The sequence below is a fragment of the Rattus norvegicus genome, chromosome 16 (genome assembly GCF_021556685.1).
Source record: "Rattus norvegicus strain SHRSP/BbbUtx chromosome 16, alternate assembly SHRSP_T2T, whole genome shotgun sequence".
NCBI lineage: Eukaryota > Metazoa > Chordata > Mammalia > Rodentia > Muridae > Rattus > Rattus norvegicus.
In genome coordinates this window covers 84,334,079-84,355,070 of record NC_141549.1, presented here as the reverse complement: position 1 = coordinate 84,355,070, position 20,992 = coordinate 84,334,079, and the positions used below count along the sequence as shown (strand labels likewise).

At 47.5% G+C, this 20,992-nt stretch overlaps 1 protein-coding gene across 33 annotated transcripts in view; it reads left to right on the top strand.

Annotated features, from left to right (window-relative positions):
* The first annotated feature begins 87 nt into the window (after positions 1–87).
* Positions 88–20,992, top strand: part of Slc9d1 (solute carrier family 9 member D1) — a 37,166-nt gene continuing 16,261 nt past the window's right edge. For 4 of the 33 annotated variants that reach the window (XM_087588509.1, XM_087588500.1, XM_087588504.1 and 1 more), the window contains exons 1-9: positions 340–562; positions 1,132–1,278; positions 3,615–3,779; positions 4,417–4,931; positions 5,678–5,857; positions 7,225–7,416; positions 8,823–8,951; positions 11,619–11,711; positions 20,031–20,217. In XM_087588509.1, the coding sequence (XP_087444635.1) occupies positions 4,488–4,931; positions 5,678–5,857; positions 7,225–7,416; positions 8,823–8,951; positions 11,619–11,711; positions 20,031–20,217 (1,225 nt within the window). In that variant the 5' untranslated portion in view covers positions 340–562; positions 1,132–1,278; positions 3,615–3,779; positions 4,417–4,487. Of the gene's footprint in view, positions 616–1,131; positions 1,279–3,614; positions 3,780–4,416; positions 4,932–5,677; positions 5,858–7,224; positions 7,417–8,822; positions 8,952–11,618; positions 11,712–20,030; positions 20,218–20,992 lie in introns of all 33 variants that reach the window. The other 29 variants (XR_015639452.1, XR_015639457.1, XM_087588517.1 and 26 more) reach the window with 12 other exon arrangements.

Genomic DNA, 20,992 nt, shown 5'->3' with positions numbered 1-20,992 from the left:
CTCTGCGCAGGCGACCGCAGCCGCTGCTAGCAGCAAACGCTTTGCGCAGGCTCAGTATCCGGATGCTCTTTCAGCGGTCTGGGGAGTTCGCTCAGTTTACGACTCTCCGCGTGCGGTGCTGAAAGGCGCCCTTCAGCTCTGAGGCACGGCGTTTGGGACACATCGTAACCTCTCTCGGAATCTGTTGCCGTTCTGTGGCTCTTAGAGTATGCACCCTCTGGAAGGAGGCTGGCCGGCTGGCTCTCAAAACTCCAGTTCCCAGCGTGCACCGCGCCGCGCGAAGGACGACGGAGTTGTCCACCCGCAGCCTTAAAGGAGCCGGAGCTACTTTTCAGCGGCACGTCAGAAGCACCCGAAGTAAGGAGAGGGCGGTGCTGTCCTCAGTGTCCTGGTCCTGCGTCCGGGAAAGAGATGAGGGCGAGTCCTCGTCCGTCATTTGGTTCGCTGCGCCGGGGAGCTCCCGATCGGGGACAGTGATGCTGAGATCTCATGTCCAGAGAGCGGCCTCCTCCATCGGGGTGAGCTCTGCGGCTGCTGGACTCCTGAGACGCGCTCTACTGAGGTCCTCATCCGGGTTGCTCAATCCTGGGGGCTCCTACCCGGGGCTCTTTCGTGGTTTGTCTCTTCCAACAGGGGGTCCTTCCTATGGGGCTACCTTTGTCCACTTTCCTGGGGGTAGGGTGGGTCCTTTCCTAGAAGTTCTCTCGGGGTCGGGGGAGACTCCCGTTTCCAAGACTTCACCTAAACTCGGAGATTCAGCTTCCCAAGCCTCCGGTTTTTTGTTCTTCCCTGGAATTTTATGTCGTCTCTGTGTCCTGCCCTGTTAGGTACTGAGGCAGAAAGCCTCTTTTTGAAGATATACCTGGAAAGACACCCCAAGATTGTCTTTCAATAAGGGGTGTAGGTGCCCTGCAACACTTGATTAAGCTTGTACAGCCGCGGAGGTGTCAGAGACAACAAGCAACCAAGATGGTTTACACATTAATTCTTAATTTAAGTGGTGTGTGTGTGTGTGTGTGTGTGTGTGTGTGTGTGTGTGTAAGTGTATAAAACCAATCAAGTAGGTTGAAAGTGACATGGAAGGTCACTCTAGCACAGTAGGTTTAACCTTTCTTGCTTATTTATTTTCAGCATCCAGCTCATCTTCCTTGGTGCAGTGTAAATTTGCTTACTTACCAGAGAAATATTTGCTGCTGATGAAAGGGCCTCTTTCTTCACAGATCTTTTTCTCTCCGTTGGCTTCCCCAACTAAAGAAAGAATAAACAAGCAGCTGGCTAGTGAGTAGGCTCTGTGTCTCCTCTCTTTGTGGATTTAAGTTGGCACCTCCTGAACAAATAAAGTAGCTATTTGAACAACCCTTTGGACACCATCAAGACGATATGGTTTATTGGTTATTAGTCAAAGCAATGTTTGCTCAGCCTGTTTTCCTTTTCTTTCTAAGTCCTCTTCCGTTTTATTTGTTATTGTTGTTGTTGTTAATTATATTTACTTTTTCCAAAGTAGTTTCAAGCATTGGCCAGGTAATGAAATGCTTCATCTTTGACAGCTACCTGTTGTGTTTGTGTGGGTACAAGTGCTTTTTTTAAATGTACTTTAGATTTAATGTAGGCTTTGGTGATGGACGAACACACATTTAATCCCAGCACATGGGAGGGAGAGTCTCAGACCTCTGAGAGTTTGAAACCAGCTTAGTCTACATAGTTAATTCCAGGACAGCCAGGGCTACATAGTAAGACTGTCTCAAAAATAGCTAGCTAGCTAGATGGATGGATAGATAGGTAGACAGACAGACAGATGAATAGAAAGATAGATAGATAGATAGATAGATAGATAGATAGATAGATAGATAGATAGATAGATGAATGGATACATAGATAGGTTTTAAACCAAGGGCTTTAATTCAGTCATTTTTCCCATTAAGACTTTTCTTTGCTGTATCATCCATTTCTCCTTTATCTCATCTTCCAAAGAACAGAGCTCTACTTTGGAGCTGAGGCAGGAGAATCATATGTTTGAAAGTAACCTAGCTTATGTAGTAAACATAGTGTTTCAAAAACGAATATTGAGATTTTTTTATTCTTAATGAACTCATGGCTGAGATTATAAGACTGAATCACCGTGCCTGGAAAATGATGAGATCCTTATGCTGGAAGTGTTGATGCTGCTGCCCCAAATGAAAAGTAGCCTCAAACTGACTGTCCTGCCTGTATGACGTCCTTCACCCCAAACATGCCAGCATTCATCTCCCTGGAAACCTGCCCCCTAAAACACACACACACATACACACACACACACACACACACACACACACACACATACACACACATACACACACATACACACACATACACACACATACACACACATATACACACACACACCAGACACACACACACACACACACACCACACACACCACACACACACATACACACACACACATACACTGGAGTCTGACTCTCTTCAAAAAAAAAAAAGAAACAAAGAAACAGAGAAAAGAAAGAAAGAAGAGAAAGCTAGGCATCGCATTACACACCTTTAATCCCAGCACTTCAGAGGCAGAGGCAGGAGGATCTCTGAGTTTGAGGCTAACCTGGTCTACAGAGTGAGAATTAAGACAGCCAGAGTTACACAGAGAGACTCTGGAACCTGTCTCAAGAAAAAAAAAAAGAAAGAAAGAAAGAAAAGAAAAAGAGAGAGAGAAAGGAAAGGATTTCCTGTGTGTTGCCCTAGTTATCCTGGAACTCATAAATCCAAAGTTCTCATGTTTGGTTTTGTCAGCCTGTCTCCATTGGCTCTCCCTTCCTGATTTATCATCTCCATTGGCTCTCCCTTCCTGATTTATCATCTCCATTGGCTCTCCCTTCCTGATTTATCAGAATACTTGCCTCCTCTGCTGTGTACAGTTAAGAGTCTTTAGAAATGCCACCTTTTATGTTTGCTACAGCTAGCCCACATTGTCATTTGAGTTAGCAGAGAAGTGTGTGTGTTGTGTGTGTGTATGTGTGTTGTGTGTATGTGTCTATTATGTATGTGTGTGTTGTGTGTGTATGTGTGTGTGGTGCGTGCTGTATGTGTGTGTTTGTATGTGTGTCTGTGGTGTGTGTGTGTGTGTGGTGTGTGTGTGTGTATATGTGTGTGTATGTGTGTGTATGTATGTATGTATGTGGTGTGTGTGTGTATGTGTGTATGTGTGTGTGGTGCGTGGTGTATGTGTGTGTTTGTATGTGTGTGTGTGTGTGGTGTGTGAGTGTGTGGTGTGTGTGTGTGTGTGTCTGGTGTGTGTGTGTATATGTGTGTGTATGTGTGTGTATGTGTGTGTATGTATGTGTGTGTGTGTGTGTGTGTGTGTGTATGTGTGTGTGTGTTTTAGGGGGCAGGTTTCCAGGGAGATGAATGCTGGCATGTTTGGGGTGAAGGACGTCATACAGGCAGGACAGTCAGTTTGAGGCTCCATTAAGCGATTAGATGGAATGTATCCACAAGCTGCAGATTTTATAAAGATGGTATATTTTGTTTTCTTTGTGGGCATAACTCCTTGTGACCAGGGCTTCCATGTGCAGCTGATTCCATGGGTAACTCCTAGAGTGTAACTCCCTTTGTTTCTTCTTCAGCCTGTTTTCCAGCCTCCTGCATCAATCTTCCTCAGTTTCTGAGCACTGCATCTACTGGCTCCTAAAACAGTTCTCTCCCCTGCCCCGGCCAGTGTCTTCTCGTCACCTCAGCTGTAGCTGGCACCGAGACCTTCCTCACGCCCCAAACGAGACTTCAGGAACCAGGTTCTCTCTGCTCTCTTGCCAAACACCCATATGTTTATGTTCCGTCTCTCTGCGAAGGGAAAGAGAACGGGCCTGAATTTCAGTGATGGAAACAAGTTTGATCAGGTCCTAGAGTGGTCAGACTCTTGTGAATGTTTGCAGTCCTCGTGTCTTGCTTCATTTTGGAAAATCAGCAATACTCCAAAAGGATTTGGAAAGCAAGCAGAATGGCAGAGCACACCCCCAGCATCTCAGGAGGCAGGGGCTTCTGGTGTGATGGGGAAATTGATTTCTTTCTTCTACTTTTGACATGGGCTCCTCTTAGATAGAATGGCTTTTTCTTTCACACACGGGCGGTTTGTGAAGCTATGTGTGATTTGCTTACTGACTTACCTGTTGGGTTCTTTCGAGACGAGACGTTAGGTAGCCTAGGCTGGCCCTGGATTCCCAATCCAGTCATGCTCTTTCCCTCTCTGAAGTGCTGGGTTTGCAGTCATGTGACGTTGTGCCTGGAGGGGCTATGCTAAACCTTTAAAAGTGTCCACGAAGTCAGATGAAACCTTTTCGCTTTCCACTTACAGCGCTTAACACTCAGTATTTGGTTGCAATCTGGATAGGGTGGGTTCAGACGTTGATGCAATGTCCGATTTGTTTTCAGCTGAAAATGTGTGTGTAAAATGCAAGCTGGACGCAGCGGAAGTCTCTGCTTCCGCCCCTCATCCTTGGACCATGAAGGCGCTGGACCCGAGTCTCCTCTGCCTGCTGCTTCCCTTCTTCCACCTGATAGCCAGCGCTGCGGAGCACGAGGAGGTGGCCAAGCACGCCATCAAGCTGCACCGTGGGAAGGGCGCCACTGCCACTCAAAGGAGGCAGTGGGCCTTGGACAGCTGCAGGAGGCTCACGGGGCTCCTACGACAGAAGAATGTGGTTCTCAACAAACTTAAGAACGCCATCAGGGCCGTGGAGAAGGATGCCAGCCTTTCGGGCGAGGAGAAGCTCTTCCAGGTGCACACGTTTGAGATTTTCCAGAAGGAGCTGAATGAAAGTGAAAATTCAGTCTTCCAGGCCATCTACGGACTACAGAGAGCCCTGCAGGGTGATTACAGGGATGTGGTCAACATGAAAGAGAGCAGCAAGCAGCGGCTGGAGGCTTTGAGGGAGGCAGCCATTAAGGTCAGCCACCAGTCTGGGGTGGAAGAACCTGCCCTCTAGGGATCTGTCAGGAGATGGGAGTTGGGGTGGGGTGGCTGGAGGGTTTGCGCCATCATTGCGTCCAGGAGGGGCCTATGCATGTCATGTGACTCCTAGTGCTCAACTCGCACTGAGTAGGATTCGACTGGACTCTACCTGTAAACTCAGAAAGCAACTGAGCGTCCACAAGTACACATGCGTTGGAGGCTGGAGAGATGGCTCAGAGGTTAAGACTGACTGCCCTTCCAGAGGTCCTGAGTTCAAATCCCAGCACCCACATGGTGATTCATAACCATTTGTAATGAGATCTGATGCCCTCTTCTGGTGTGTCTGAAAACAGTGATTTATATAATAAATAAATCTTTTTTTTAAAAAAAGTATACGTGCCTCACGCAGGGCAGCACAGTGCCCTGGGGTATCACTGTGCCCCGCATGTGGTTTTGTGTTAGCATTGGACCTCCATGGGTGGTGAGCAGGCCTGTTCACAGTAGGATGCTCTCTTCTTTGGTGTGTTTCCTTGTCGATCGCCCTATACACTTTGCCTAACTCAGCCTGTTTGAGCAGCTCAGGATGCTCTACTCCCTCTGTTGGGTAGAGTTAGAATTGCACCTGTCCTAGGCCCATTGACTAGGAAACTCCTAGGTCTAGTCCCGAGGAGCCTTCGTGGATTTGAGTGTGTCACATCTTGGTGTAATCTTACTAAATCTTCGCTTTTCACAAATCCACAGGAAGAGACAGAGTACGTGGAACTTCTTGCCGCGGAAAAACACCAAGTGGAAGCCCTTAAAAATATGCAGCATCAAAACAAGAGCCTATCCATGCTTGACGAGATTCTGGAGGACGTGAGGAAAGCCGCAGACCGCTTGGAGGAGGAGATTGAGGAGCATGCCTTCGACGACAACAAATCAGTAAGAGCTCCGGAGTCCACCGGTTAAGCCACATGGGCCCTGGCGTGCACAAGATTTGTGTGTGTGTGTGTGTGTGTGTGTCTCAGTGAGGCTGAGAATGCAGAGAGGCTGAAACACTTCCGTGCCACAATGACATTTATACGGTGTGTCTTCAGAAATGAGTGGCCACTCTTTCTCTCTCTCTCTTTAGTGTTTTGAGATGGGGTTTCTCTGTGTAGCCCTGGTCGTCCTAGGACTTGCTCTGTAGACCAGGCTGGCACTGAGAGAACCAGCCGGCCCTGCCCTCCTACTGCTGGGATTAAAGGTGTACGCCACCGTCCAGCTCTGCTTTCTCCTCTGACAGCCACAGCCGCTTCTACATGAGCGGCCTGGTTCCCATTTCAGGAAGTTTAGGTGGTTGGGTTTCAGAGCTTAGCTTAAATTTTGCAAAAGACGGGCTTAGAGCAGAAATAGGATTCAGACTTCATCTTTGCTATGCTGAGATCATAAGGGGGAATCCCTACTGATGCCAAGAATTGTGGGTCTTGGGCGGACTAGAGACAGTTACGGAGTAAAGACAAATCAGACCGAGGGTAGGCATGTGCGGGGAGAATAGAAACAGGAACAGGGAGCCCAACCCATCAGTTCTGGGATTGGAGAAGCGCTCCTAAAAAATACTTGAAAGAATATATCATAGATCAGGTAAAGCAGTTGTTTGTAAGTACCGTAGATCCTAATACTTTTACCCTTAAATTCTTTGGTTGAAAAATCCCCTAATTCTGGCTAATGGATACTATTGGGTTGGTTTGTTTTGTTTGCCCGATCTGGATATTGAACCCAGGGCTATGCACATTGCCAGAAAAAGCGCATACCACCTGTAGCGGTAAATAGTTAAAACAAAACGCATGGTCCCACGCTATTGCCGGCTCCAGCGGGCCACATGGCATCTGCGGGGGACTTTTCATCAAAAAGTCTCCACCCGGCTTAAGCTCCCAATCTCCATCCCTCGCTGCTACTCTCTGAGCCCAGCAGAGGCTGCCCTCTTGAGGCTTCTCTTGCTGAGGACTCTGCTCACATTCCCAGCATCCCCCCCACCCCCCTGTGGTTACCTGCTTCTTTTCACTTGTCTTCTGGGATGGGCGCTTACCCAGTTAGTTGCCTGTGCTAACCTCAATTCTCTCTGCAGGCCAGGTAGGTCTGAAACTCGGATCTTTGTGCCTTACCCTCACAAGCTAGGGTCACAGACTCTGATAACTGACTTCGCTTTACTGGTCTTTTTGTCACAGAGTACTAAAACATTTATTTCTGTTACTCTTTCCGCCTCTACTCTTCACGTGCTAATGTGAAAGCATTTAATTCTAACTGTATAATATTGGCTATTGTTATAGGTCAAAGGCGTCAACTTTGAGGCCGTTCTGAGAGTGGAGGAGGAAGAGGCCAGTTCCAAACAGAATCTCACAAAGAGGGAAGTGGAGGGCGGCCTGGGCCTCAGCATGCTTATCGACTCCCAGAACAACCAGTATATCCTGACCAAGCCCAGGGACTCAACTATCCCACGCGCAGACCACCACTTCATAAAGGCAAGCTGTAGGCTTCAGTGGGGGTGGCCAGTGCGGCTGAGCTGTGTCTCCTGCCTCTCATTGGATGCCAGCCTCCCTGCCACCAGAGGCCCCACTGGAACGCTCAGATACGTTCTTTCAAAGGCTTCCCTCGTTTTCTCTTAGTTTGTCGAGATAGGCTCTTACTGTGGAGCCAAGGCTGGCCCGGAACTCGCTGTGTAGTGCACATTGGCAGTCCTCTAGCCTCAGCTACTGAGATTTGGGGTTATAGGAATGTAGCACCGTAACTGAGAAGACAGGGTGCCCAAGCGCTCTTCCCAGGTGCTCATTCTTAGGGGAGAACCAAGCTCATGTCAGGTGCTGCCATTGTAGGAAAATTTGCTCCCAGTCCAGGGTTTCTACCCTGCCTTTAACCATTTAGTTCCTGGGTAAAAGACACACAATCTTTATATTACAATAAGCCTCAGTCAGCACAAGAGCTGGGCAAGTGTCTATCCTCTGTCAATTATATCTGTTTCCCAGCCAGAAATCCTTTACGTAATTTGCCGTGTTTTGCCGGCGCTGCTCTTAACTCCAATTAGCCAACCCACATGGCTGTTATTCCATGACTTGCCCAACCCATGGCGGCTTCCTCCTTCTGTCACCTTCTTCTAGCCCCTCGAGGTTCTCTTACACCCCAAACCCAGGAACCCTACCCACCCCACCCATGTCTCTTCTGCCAAGCTACTGGCTGTGGGCATCTTTATTCACCAATAACTTGGGGGCAAGGTCCCGTGGTGTCCCTTGGGTCTGCCTGTGTACTCTTCAGGTCTAGAGGGCCTGCACTTAGCATCACAGTGCATAGCAGCAGACCAAACCTCACCGAGCTGCTGCCCATGATTATGACTAGAGTGGCCCCAGAGAGCTGAGACTGAGGACTGACATTGTCTGTACCCTCCATGGAGGTTGGGGCTCCTCTCCCCCCACCCTTTTGTGATGAGTAAATAGTTTCTATGAACTATTGGAGACTGCGTAAATATCCCATCCTGCCTGGGGGCTCAGCATCGCGCTGGATCTTAGTTAATCAGTGAGGTAATCAGTTATTACGTGGTGAGAAATGCCATGTGAGGGTATCGTGACTTAGCAGATGAGCTCTCTGTGCCCTGGGACCAGAGCTCTCAATGCCATTCAAGTGTCTCGAGAGTCGAAGAATGCTTTTGGAGAGCTTGGACATACAGACGGGTCCTATCAGGACTGAACGTCATCTCTTAGAGTACAACTTAAGGTTCTCTCTCGGCTTCTCTGTGAGGCATAGCAGTCGTGAGGATCTCACTCTTACTCCATTGTTTGCTTGTTATTCTCATGAGATAAGAGGAAATCAGAACCCTCATTCCACCCCACCCTCCCAGCCCACCTCCCTGGGTGTTGACTTTTTCTTTCTGTGTCAGGATATCGTGACTATAGGAATGCTGTCATTGCCGTGTGGCTGGCTGTGTACAACAATAGGACTGCCTACGATGTTCGGGTATATAATCTGTGGCGTGCTTCTGGGGCCTTCAGGACTGAACAGTATTAAGGTAAGAGTAGTCCTGCGTTAGTGTGTCTTACAAGATGGAAAGAAACAGGAATGGAAACTAAGTAGATGTGAGCCAGAAGGTGCAGATGCCAGCCAAGGGTACCCTTGACATGGTCTTTAATCTGTCGGAGCGTTTCATTTCTCCATGCAGGGTGGTTTGATGACAAGTGATTTGTCTCTTTAAATTATATCAATATTTTAAAAGGACTGGTGGTATAATGGCCTGCATTATCCAGACAGCCATTCAGACAAGAGGTCAACTGGAAATGGTGGTCTCAGTGTAATTTCATGCAGTTCAGCTGACTGAAGTCCTAGGCTCAAGAGACAGTAGAGATAAGGGTTTCTTTTGCTGAAGCCATCTGTGGTGGAGCAGGCACCACTCCCTGTCACCAGGAAATAGATGCACTCTGGCAGCAAAGAAGGGTCCTGGAGCATGCTGAGTATGTAACTTAAGTGTACTTAGGTGGGAACAGTGGGAGAGGACACTCAGGGTTCGTGCCGGGAGTTCACCTGGAGGAGGAAATGACCCAGGAGGGCCCAGGAGCAGCCTTGAAATCCTCGTGTCACTGAGACACCCTAGGGGAATAGAAGCAAGTGGTACCCAGGGAACCTGCAGGCTGCTCCAGTCCTAAGTTCTTGAACCGGGTTAGAAGAGCTCAGTGGCAACAGATGATTTTTGGCCAGGAAAAGAGCTGTCTGTGTAGCCTGCTCAGGCTCAAAGCTTTGAGCCTTCCAGGAAGAAGTCCATCTGCTGTGAAGGCAGCCCTCCATCCTGTGGGTGCTCAAAGGCTCCCCAGCACAGTGAGCTGTGCAGATTCCTGTTTGGAACAAGCACTTGCACTGACCTAGAACAGTGTAATAAGATTGAGTGGAGCATCCCTCTCCACCTAGAGTGTTGAGGATAAGAGCAGACACTCGGGAGTACTCACAAGCACCCATTACATCAAAATAACTGGGCCACGAAGCACCTGGGTCCTGCGAGCTCTGGCAGATCAGCCGGACCATGAGAACGTAATGTGCTTGTGAGGAAAGGCCCGAGAGCATCCTAGCTAAAGGTGGGATGAGGTCAGGAGAACCAGAGCAGTAACCGTTCCTACTGGAAGTTGGTGCCTGCATTATGAAGTTGACAAACGGAGGTGCAAGTGTATCATTTGGGCATCACAGCTACGGTCTGACCAAATCGCAGGGAAATAGAAGCAACAGCGAGGAAGCTCAAATCAGGATGTCAAGGAAATAACGTCAGCTTTATCAGTAAGTGGATAAATTCCACAGGTGAAAGACAGACTTGCGGATGGCCCAAACAGAAGCATCGTAAACAAGAGGCACGGTAGAAATAGAACAGTCAGGTGAGCAGACGGCACAAGCAGCAAGGACAAGCAAGCTGGCAGCTAGGGCACAGGGACCAACCACAGCAGAGCTTAAACCTGTTGTCCTGTCTCTTTCCCTTCAATATGACAGTGCTAAAAACAAAAGGCAAATGAGTCAAAAGATACACACACACACACACACAACACACACACAACATACAGCACACAACACACAACACACCATACACACACACAACACACACAACATACACAACACACAACACACACAACACACATACAACACACACACAGCACACCACAAAACACACCACACACATACACACATATACACACACCACACAACACACACACAACACACCATACACACACAACACACACACAACACACACACAGCACACCACAAAACACACCACACACACACAACACACAACACACCACACATACACCGCACAACACACCACACACACACACCACACAACACACCACAAAGCACACCACACAACACACACACCACACAACACACCACAAAACACACCACACAACACACACACAACACACAACACACCACAAAACACACCACACAACACACACACAACACACAACACACCACAAAACACACACCACACACACACAACACACAACACACACATACACACACAACACACAACACACCATACACACACAACGCACCATACACACAACACACACACAACACACACACAACACACACACAACACACAACACACCACAAAACACACACCACACACACACAACACACAACACACACATACACACACAACACACCATACACACACAACGCACCATACACACACACACACACACACACACACACACACACACATACCTATATATCCAACCCTACACATCAAAAACTCAGACATGCTCAACAAACAAATCAGTGTGAACTGACATTAAACTCAGCTTTGGTGCCTCCTTCTCCCCGGACGGAAGCTCAGGAAAGAAGTTAATGAGGGAGACAGAATGGCCACCTTGTATGTGAAAGTCAGCGAACCCCACAGCAGTTTCTTCATAGAAACTGTAATGAAAGTAAATAATCCTCTGGCAAATCAAGAAAAATTGTGTGTGTGTGTGTGTGTGTGTGTGTGTGTGTGTGTGTGTGTGTGTGTGAAACACCTTAAGGATGTAAAAAAGATATCTCAGATATAAGAGAAATTCACAAAATCCATTTCCGTTTTGAAAATGTGCTGGTTTTTGGGGGAAGAGGCTAGAGACTGTTTCTCTGTAATTGAGCACACATTCTTCTGGTGAGGTATACTAAGTAAATTAAACATTAAATAATCTGCCTTCTTGTTGCTCAGTCTATTGTACAGGTGGAGACATTAGGAGAATTTGGCGTCTTCTTTACTCTGTTTCTGGTTGGCTTAGAATTTTCTCCAGAGAAGCTGAGAAAGGTAAGGACCCGTTCCCTCTGCCAGCCCCTGGGAGTCGCTGGGTTTATCTACTTATTTATTTTTATTTTATTTTATTTTATTTATTTTTTGGAGACAGAATCTTGCTAGACCAGACTGCCCTTGAACTCTTGGCTGTCAAGTGGGGTTTTTTTTTTTCTTTCTTAAAACTAGAATATGGCATTTTAATTTGATACTGTTTTTTAGAAAAATAAATTTGAAAAAGGCAAAACATAATAAATGGGATGAATTTTCATAGAGCTTTGTATGTGTCCTTCAAAAAACTATGTCATGCATGCTATGTCTATAACACGTAATAGAGATTTAATACTCATTTCTCTAGAAGAAAATTCCCAAGAGGGAGAGTGAATTAGAGATTTCTCTTTTTCCTCAAAAATGAGGGAAATAATTTCTTAAAGATTAAAGGTGTTAGGGGATGAACTACTCTTGGGAGCTGAGTGTGGTGGCACACACTTCCTTTCTAGCATTTGGGAAGTGGAGGTCCTTGGGTTGGCTGCCAGTTAGTCTACCCTAATTGGCAGCCTCCAAGCAAGTGAAATACCATCTCCAAAAGGCAGACAGCACAAGGAATGACACCTGAGTTTGTCCTCTGGCCAGTAGACATATAGTGTGCACTTGCGCACGCGCGCGCGCACACACACACACACACACACACACACACACACTGCCTCCCCATTACACACCCACACACATGCAGATTTTCACCAACCAAGGAGTTTTAGTTCCTCATGGTAACAAGTTTAAGAGACGTTGGAGTTAGGTATGGTCGCACATGCCTTTAATCCCAGCATTTAGGAGGCAGGAGCAGGTAATCTTCGTGACCAAGACTAGCCTGCTCTAGTAGGAAGTTCCAGGCTAGTCAGGACTATGTAGTACAACCTGGTCTCAGAACAACAATGGAACAAAACGGGACTGTGGTGAGATGAACTGTTGGTGAGACGGTGCAGCACGGAAAGGTGCTGGCCACTTAGCCTGGGCCCCAGAGTTTGAGCTCCAGGATCCACGCTGTGGAAGGAGAACACCAACTCCCACAAGTTGTTCTCTGACCTCCATGCAGGCTGCAGCATCTCCCTACAGGTCCGTCAGTCAGTAAGTTAAAAGGTTGCCGTAAATAATCTGAATAGCTAATGGCTAAGCAGTAACTTAACTGCCTGATGGAATGTTGTGTAGTGACTAAAATACTAAAGGACAGAAACAAGGAAACTGTTTGCCATGGCACTAACCGTAAGCAATATGGTGGGGCTGAAGAGATGGCTCAGTGGCTAAAGCGCTTCCTGCTTTTGCAGAAGACCTTTCAGTTCCCAGCACCCACATCAGGTGGCTCACAGGCTTACCTGTCATCCTGCCTCCAGGAGGATCCAACACTTGTGCTCTCCAAGTGCACCTGCATTTATGTGCACATACCCTCCCACAAACACATCTAATTAAAAATAAACCTGAAAGAAGGACGGATGGAAGGAAGGAAGGAAGGGCGGAAGGAAGGGAGGAAGGAAGGAAGGCAGGCAGGCAGGCAGGGAGGGAGGAAGGAAGGAAGGAAGGAAGGAAGGAAGGAAGGAAGGAAGCAAGCAAGCAAGCAAGCAAGCAAGCAAGCTGTGTCCAGTAGCCTGAACCTGTAACCCCAGTATCTGAGAGTTTGAAATCAACCTGAGCTGCATAGTCAGACTGAATATGGGAAAAGAGCAAGGTGAGGAGGCAAGCACACACAGGACACACCAGGGAATGGCGAGGAGGCAAGCACACACAGGACACACTAGGGAATGGCTGTAGTTGCACCCTTCTATGTCTTTCCAAATTTTCTACAGTACTTTTTAAAACTATGCATGTATGTATGTATGCATGCATGCATGCATGCATTTACTTAATGTATGTGAGCACACTGCCACTGCCTTCAGACACACCAGAATAGGGCATCAGATCCCATCACAGATGGTTGTGAGCCACCATGTGGTTGCTGGGAATTGAACTCAGGACCTCTGGAAGAGCAGTCAGTGCTCTTAACTGCTGAGCCATCTCTCCAGCCCTGTACTTCTTTTTTTTTTTTTTTTTTTTTTTTTTTTTTTGTTCTTTTTTTCGGAGCTGGGGACCGAACCCAGGGCCTTGCGCTTCCTAGGTAAGCGCTCTACCACTGAGCTAAATCCCCAGCCCCCCCCCCCCCCGTACTTCTTTTTTAAAGTAGCATTTTTTAAAATGTTTTTTGAGAATTTTATATAATTTAATCATAGTCACTCCCTCTCCCAGCTCTTCCAGCTCTTCCCCCAACTTTGTGCTCTCTCTCTGTCTCTCTCTCTCTGTCTCTCTCTCTCTGTCTCTCTCTCTCTGTCTCTCTCTCTCTGTCTCTCTCTCTCTCTAATTCTTTGAAGGCTCATATTTCAGACAGTGTGTTTTTTTTTGTTTGTTTTTAAATATTTTTTAAGATTTTTTATTCATTTATCACATATAAGTACACTGTAACTGTCTTCAAACACACCAGAAAAGGGCGTCGGATCTCTTTACAGATGGTTGTGAGCCACCATGTGGTTGCTGGGAATTGAACTCAGGACCTCTGGAAGAGCAGTCGGGTGGGTGCTCTTAACCGCTGAGCCATCTCTCCAGCCCAGACTGTGTTTTGATCACACTCAGGTACCCAACTCTTCCCAGGTCCACCCACCCAACTCTGACTTTATTTTCTTTTTTAACCTATAAAGACCAATTTGTGCTGCCCAAATATTCTTTTTTTTTTTTTTTTGGTTCTTTTTTTCGGAGCTGGGGACCGAACCCAGGGCCTTGCGCTTCCTAGGTAAGCGCTCTACCACTGAGCTAAATCCCCAGCCCCTCAAATATTCTTGAATGTGTGGTCTTCCATTAGAGTATAGTTCTAATCTGGGAATACAATTTTATAAACAATAAAAACCATTTTTCTCTCTCCCAGCAGCTGACAGTTGCCATCCATGCCACGGCTGTACTGTACCCAATTCCCCTCTCTATACCGGGATTTTGTCTGGCTTGGGTTTGCACAGGTCTTATGCCTGCTGTCACAATTGATGTGTGCAGCTCCCCTTCTGTGTCTAGAGGATGTTTCTTGTAGTCATCCACTGCCTTCATCCCTTACACTCTTTCCACACCCTCCCCTGCAGTGACCCCAAAACCTTGGGGGAAGGGGTATGGCGTATACATTCCCTTGACAGCTGAGCATCCTCTAATTTCTAGTTCTCAGGAGATCTATAGATACAAGAATAAGTCATTAGGGGTCAGTTCCGTGTTCTGCCTTTAACAGACAATAGCAGCAGGCTCTCCTCCAGTGCCTATGTCCTATCTAGTCATAGGTTCTTGGCTCAGTAACAGTGTCAGATATGGGTTCGTCTCATGGACTAGGACTCGAGTCCAACCAGAAGGCGGGTGGTCACTCCGGCCATGTTCATACCTCTATTGCACGAGTGGGTGTGTCTTGCTAGGCCAGTCATTGTGGCGCCTGATTCGCAGATGGTTATGATCCGTGGTAGCTAGTTTTGCTAAGCCTTCTAGCACTGTGAAAGCTAGAAGTGTTTTGGGTTTTTGTTTGAGATTCCCCCACGACTCCGGGAGAACCTGATATTCACGAAACCTTGAACTTACGGTGGCCTTTGTGTCTGCTGCTTCCCACGTCCTGGGTGGTAAATGTGTACCACCACTCCTGGCTCTCTGACACTTTTTAAACTTTCTTTTTAAAGCCCTGATGCTTCCAAGAGCAATCCCTGGTTTCTGACATTGTTTTCTCACTGTATCATCCTTTGTTGCCTTCCCTGGAGACAGGCTACTTGTCACTGCTGCCTTTGGGTTTCTTTTGCCTCTTTTCTGCTGCCAGCTCTGTTAATGTGTCCGCTCTCACTGCCTGGGACTGATGTGCCAAGGTGTGCTTCTTCTTGAGGACTCTGAATCATGCCAATACCATCTCCCAGGATCTTTGGTTTCCTGGTGCACTCATTACATCACAAACCACATATGTCCATTTCTAAGCTCAAAGTGTAAAGAAACTTAATCATTCTAGATCCTAAATCAAAAACAGCCCCATTTTTTCCTGTGCATTCTCTGGAAGAGTATGGGGTAGGGAAGGAATAAGCTTGGGTAGAAGGGATTTGTGGGGTGTCCTGCTTTGTTAGAGTGAGCTGGGATTGGCCATCATGAGCGTCCATTGGGTGGGCTTCATGGAAACATGTGACCTCTGTTTCCAAGTGCGGTGGCTTGGCTGGGGTTGTATAATTAGAGACACTGACGTAAACAATGATTGATGCAAGGCAGGTAAAGGCCTGTTCTCTTACAATGAGAAATAAGCTCCTCAAGAGGGCTCTGAGCAGCCCCAGTCATCCGTTTTGGACATTGTCTGTTGTCTTAGTTAGGGCTTTACTGCTCTGAACAGACACCATGACCAAGGCAGCTCTTATAAAGGACAACACATAATTGGGGCTGGCTTACAGGTTCAAAGGTTCAGTCCATTATCATCAAGGCAGAGCATGACAGAGCCCAGGCAGACATGGTGCAGGAGGAGCTCGGAGTTCTATATCTTGTTCCGAAGGGAAACAGGAGAAGACTGTCTCATGGGCAGCAAGGAAGGAGTGTCTTAAAGCCCACCCCCTCAGTGATGCACTTCCTCCAACAAGGCCACACCTCCTAATAGTGTCACTCCCTGGGTCAAGCGTACTCAAACCACCACATCTGTACGATGGAATTTTGTTAAAGTTTCTCCTGGTTTTCCCCATTAATTTTTTTTCTGTGTTATTCAAAAGTTGAAGGTGAAATGACATTGTAGGACATATCGCTAACATCGTAATTGTGCTAGTTCTGATTGGTGCTGTCTGGGGACTCTGCCCTTGTGATCTAGGCATGGGGGGAGCCCGTAGGAAAGGTTCTTGCTCTGTTGAGCGAGTGTGTTTTGGGTGCGTGGAGGGCGGGGTGATGCACCTGATGAAGGAGGAGAATGGTAGACCGGAAACCTGTCTTTTCTTGAGGCCTTGCCGGGCCTTCATTTAGTGGCCCTACAGGGCCTCTCCTCTCGTCTGCTGGGTGACAGCCCTAGACCTAGACATGTGCCTTCGCTCCGCAATTTCATTGCCAAGAGGGTGGCTCGTTACCGTTGCAGCTCCTGGTTCAGAATGCAGAAGACTGGTATCCACTTAGCAAACCGCAGTATTCAGCATGTCTTCCGCATTTCGTCGTGCAGATGTGAATGACTGGGGGCTTTAGGGCAGCCCAAACTGAGGAGAGAGAACGTGTCACATCAGTAGGTCTCTCCCGTGTATGCAGTTTATGTTCAGTAGAAAAGCTCTGATGGCGTTTTCCAAAGTGGTAATAGCTGCCGGACACGCTGTCCAGACGCAGCACCCTCCGAAGGGGTGATTAGAAGCAACCAAAGGTACGGCCTGAGTGAGCTTCCCAGTGTTAGGGAATGCAGTCCTCCTCCCCAGAATGCCCATTGCGATTCACGGTCTTCCTGCCTTACCCTCCCGAGCACTGGGATAGCAGCTGTGCCCCTGTGCCTGCCTCTGAACTGTCGGTTGTTTCCTATCTCCATAGTTCACCGGTTTCTGCCTCTCTCTGAATAAATTATGAACCCTCGGAGCCTGAGTTATATGTTCTTCTCTTGTCTTTCCTTCGTCTTCTGGCAGGTTCTGCTGTGGTGTTAGGTGTACGGTGCCTCAAATTCTGCCCTGTTGCTTGACTTAGCGTTTCAGGATGATGCACCTTGAGAAAGAAGAAACAAACGTAAGGCCGTCTATGAGGCAGGTCCCACGGTTTAGGGATTAGAGCTGTTGCTTGAAAGTTTGAGCTTCCTAATCTTTCTTTGCAGGAATCAGTTGGGGATAAAGCCCAGGTGGTGTGACCCAGGGCGGCCTGGGTCTCATGCTGACTCAGAACTTCTGACTGAACCCACCCACATGGTCCTGAGTCTTTCCGTGAGCTGTTTCTCCCCTGGAGCCTCCACGGCAGGGGGACTGCTAAAGATGTTCTGTTCCCATAAGGATCCCAGAGTCCTTGTGTCTCAGAGCTCAGTCAGTCTCACGGTTCCTCCCTGCAGATGTGGGAACTCAAGCCATAGAGTCAGTTACCCATCTGAGCATATGGCTGCCGACTGACATGTGCAGTCTTAGACTCCAGACCTTTGAGGGTCAGTGAGACTGTGAACAGACAGACAGACAAACCAGCACACTTGCTTACATGAATAACTGCCCCAAATCCATGAGCCTGAAAATCCGAGTCAGTCCCTCAGTGGCTTTGTGAGATGCAACCCAGGGCACTCGTACAGTTTGTGACAGGAATATTAAGTGAACGCCATTGTGACTGCCAAGCACAGGAAGGAGGGGAAAGTATCTGAGCCTCTGGGGTCTGAACATCCCTATCCATGAGTCTGTCTGAGCTACAGAGCAAAGGACACTAAGCTGCCCTCGGGCCCAGGCACCTGTCACTGGGCTCACGGTACTCAGGCGATCATATGTTTGGAAATCCCCAGGGCCCCTTTTATTCCTGAATCAGCCTAGGAGGTTGGTGCAAGGCATTATGGGAGGTCAGGCAAGTGATCACTTGACTGCAGTCAGAAATCTCAGGCACCAGCTTAGAGGCACCTCTCCAGTTCCCAATTCCAGAAAAATAAAGTCGTTACCCCAAGAGTAGAGCATAGTGGGAAACGTCTGAGGCCACAAGCATCAGAGGGAGAGCCACATGAGGCTAGCTCTGTATAAAGCCTCTGCTGGCTTCTAGCTCCATATGCTCAAACCCTGGGTCCCCATCCACTTTCAGTAGATGGCCTAGACCTATGGGACTAATGGCCATGAACTAATGACCTTGACTGAGAATTTGTGGTAGAGAGGAGAAAAAGAAACAACTATTTTAGACAAAGGATGAATTTCATATTAATATGCAATACTTAGATTGTGGTCCCTCTGCTGGCCTGGGAGCCTATCCTAACTGAAACGCTGACTTCCATGTGTCCTACTGTGTGTGGCATTGTGCTACATATATACCAAGCACCTAATAGCACCCGTCTGCCTGGGGGGTCGCTCCCTCGGCCTGGGCTAGCCTCCGGGTTCATGTGACTTCTCACAGGCTATGTCTGTATCTTCATATCTCCATATGAAGTGGGAAAATGTCTGTACTTACAGAACTTGTTCTGAAGATCTGATTTTTTTTAAATGTCTACACACAGTTGGGCCATGGTGGTGTGTACCTTTAATCCCAGCACTTAGGAGACAGAGGCAGGTGATTTCTGACTTTGAGGCTAGCCTGGTCTACAGAGCAAGTTCTAGGACAGCCAGGGCTTCGCAGAGAAACCCTACCTTGAAAAACAATAAAGCAAAATGTATCTACTCACCTGGGGGCAGGGTAGGAGGAGCGATAGAGAAGTCACATTTATAAATGGCCTCTAGTCATTGTCTAAATGGCCTTTAGTTACTTTCCCATGTTGTGATTCTGCATCCGTGGATTTAGCCAAGTGCAGAATGAACGTATTTCTATACTGAACACATAACAGACTTATTTTGTCATTAGTTCTCTAATTAGTACTATATAAGCAATTGCAAAACATTTATATTGTATTGAGTCTTATAAGTCACCAAGAGATGACTTGAAATCTCTAAGAGGGCATACATAAATATTGCACATTTTTTTTTTTGGTTCTTTTTTTCGGAGCTGGGGACCGAACCCAGGACCTTGCGCTTCCTAGGTAAGCGCTCTACCGCTGAGCTAAATCCCCAGCCCCAATATTGCACATTTTTAATAAATAGGAAGATTTGAGCAAGGCTGGAGAGCAGCTCAGTAAAGAGCACCGGTGGCTCCGCCAGAGGACCAGGCTCAGTTCCCAGAGCCTGTGTGGCATCTAACGATATTTTATTGGTCCATTGCCAAGGGTTACGTACGAAATGCTCTTCTGGGCTTCATGGGCACCAGGTGTGAATGTACTGAGAAACAGACAGGCAAAGCCTCCACACATGTGAAAATAAGTAAAACTTAAAGATAAAACATTTGAGCATTGGAGGACCTCAGTCCCTGGTATTGGGTGGGGCTCTGTAAACAACCTCCTGTGAATATGTGATACTGTGAAATGATCGTACAAAGTGCACGTATCTGTGTCTGAGGGGGTTTCAGCCTGGGATGTGCGTTTATTAGGAGTTTGTGCAGAGGCTCTGAATTCCTTCCTGAAAAGTCATCTCTCTGCTCTGGGAATGGCAGTTCAGAGATGAGCTGTTGCCTCGGAACACGTATGAATGCATCCGTGTGTTCTTTCTCCGCTCTGTGGCCTTGATCAAGGGTGGGCTGTTGCTCTGGAATGTGTGTGAATGCACTGTTCTCTTCCAGGTGTGGAGAATATCCTTACAAGGGCCGTGCTATATGACACTGCTGATGATCGCCTTTGGCTTGTGGTGGGGACACCTCCTGCGGATCAGACCCACTCAGAGCGTCTTCATTTCTACCTGTTTGTCTTTATCAAGCACACCCCTGGTGTCCAGGTTCCTAGTGGGCAGTGCCCGGGGCGATAAGGAAGGTAGGTAAGCAGCATTTCTCAGTCTGTGTGTAGTGAACATTCATGTGCACCTCCCTCAAATGCAGACTTATGACCGGAGGGAGGCCTGTGGGAGAAACAGCAAGTCCTTTCAGTAGGACTGCCCAGCTGTTAGCAGCCACTCAGGTACATGTCACCACTTCAAGGAGCTCGCCTTCTTGAGCTCAGTGCCTCCAGTTTCCCACCCTTCTCCTGGGTTAAAAGAAACATCCAGGGGCTGGAGAGATGGCACAGGGGTTAAGAGCACTGACTGCTCTTCCAGAGGTCCTCAGTTCAATTCCCAGAAACCACATGGTGGCTCACAACCATCTGTAATGGGATCTGATGCTTCCTCTGGTGTGTCTGAAGAGAGTGATAGTGTACTCACATGAAATAAATAAATGAATGAATCAGAAAGGAAGGAAGAAAGGAAGGAAAAAAACGGAGGAAGGAAGAAGTACCTACTGTGTGCTCATGTATTTAGCATTGTGAGAAAGCTGGAAAGAAATTAGGTCAGGGGCTGGAGAGATGGCTCAGTGGTTAAGAGCACTGACTGCTCTTCCAAAGGTCCTCAGTTCAATTCCCAGAAACCACATGGTGGCTCACGACCATCTGAAGTGGGATCTGACTCCATCTTCTGGGTGTCTTCAGACAATGACAGTGACAGTGTTCTCATATACAATAAATTAAAAAAAGAAAAAAAAGAAGAAGTTAGGCCAAGAGGTCGTAGAGGTGGTAGCTTTGTCGAGGGGGCTGTGTTATTGCTGGTCTCTTTCGT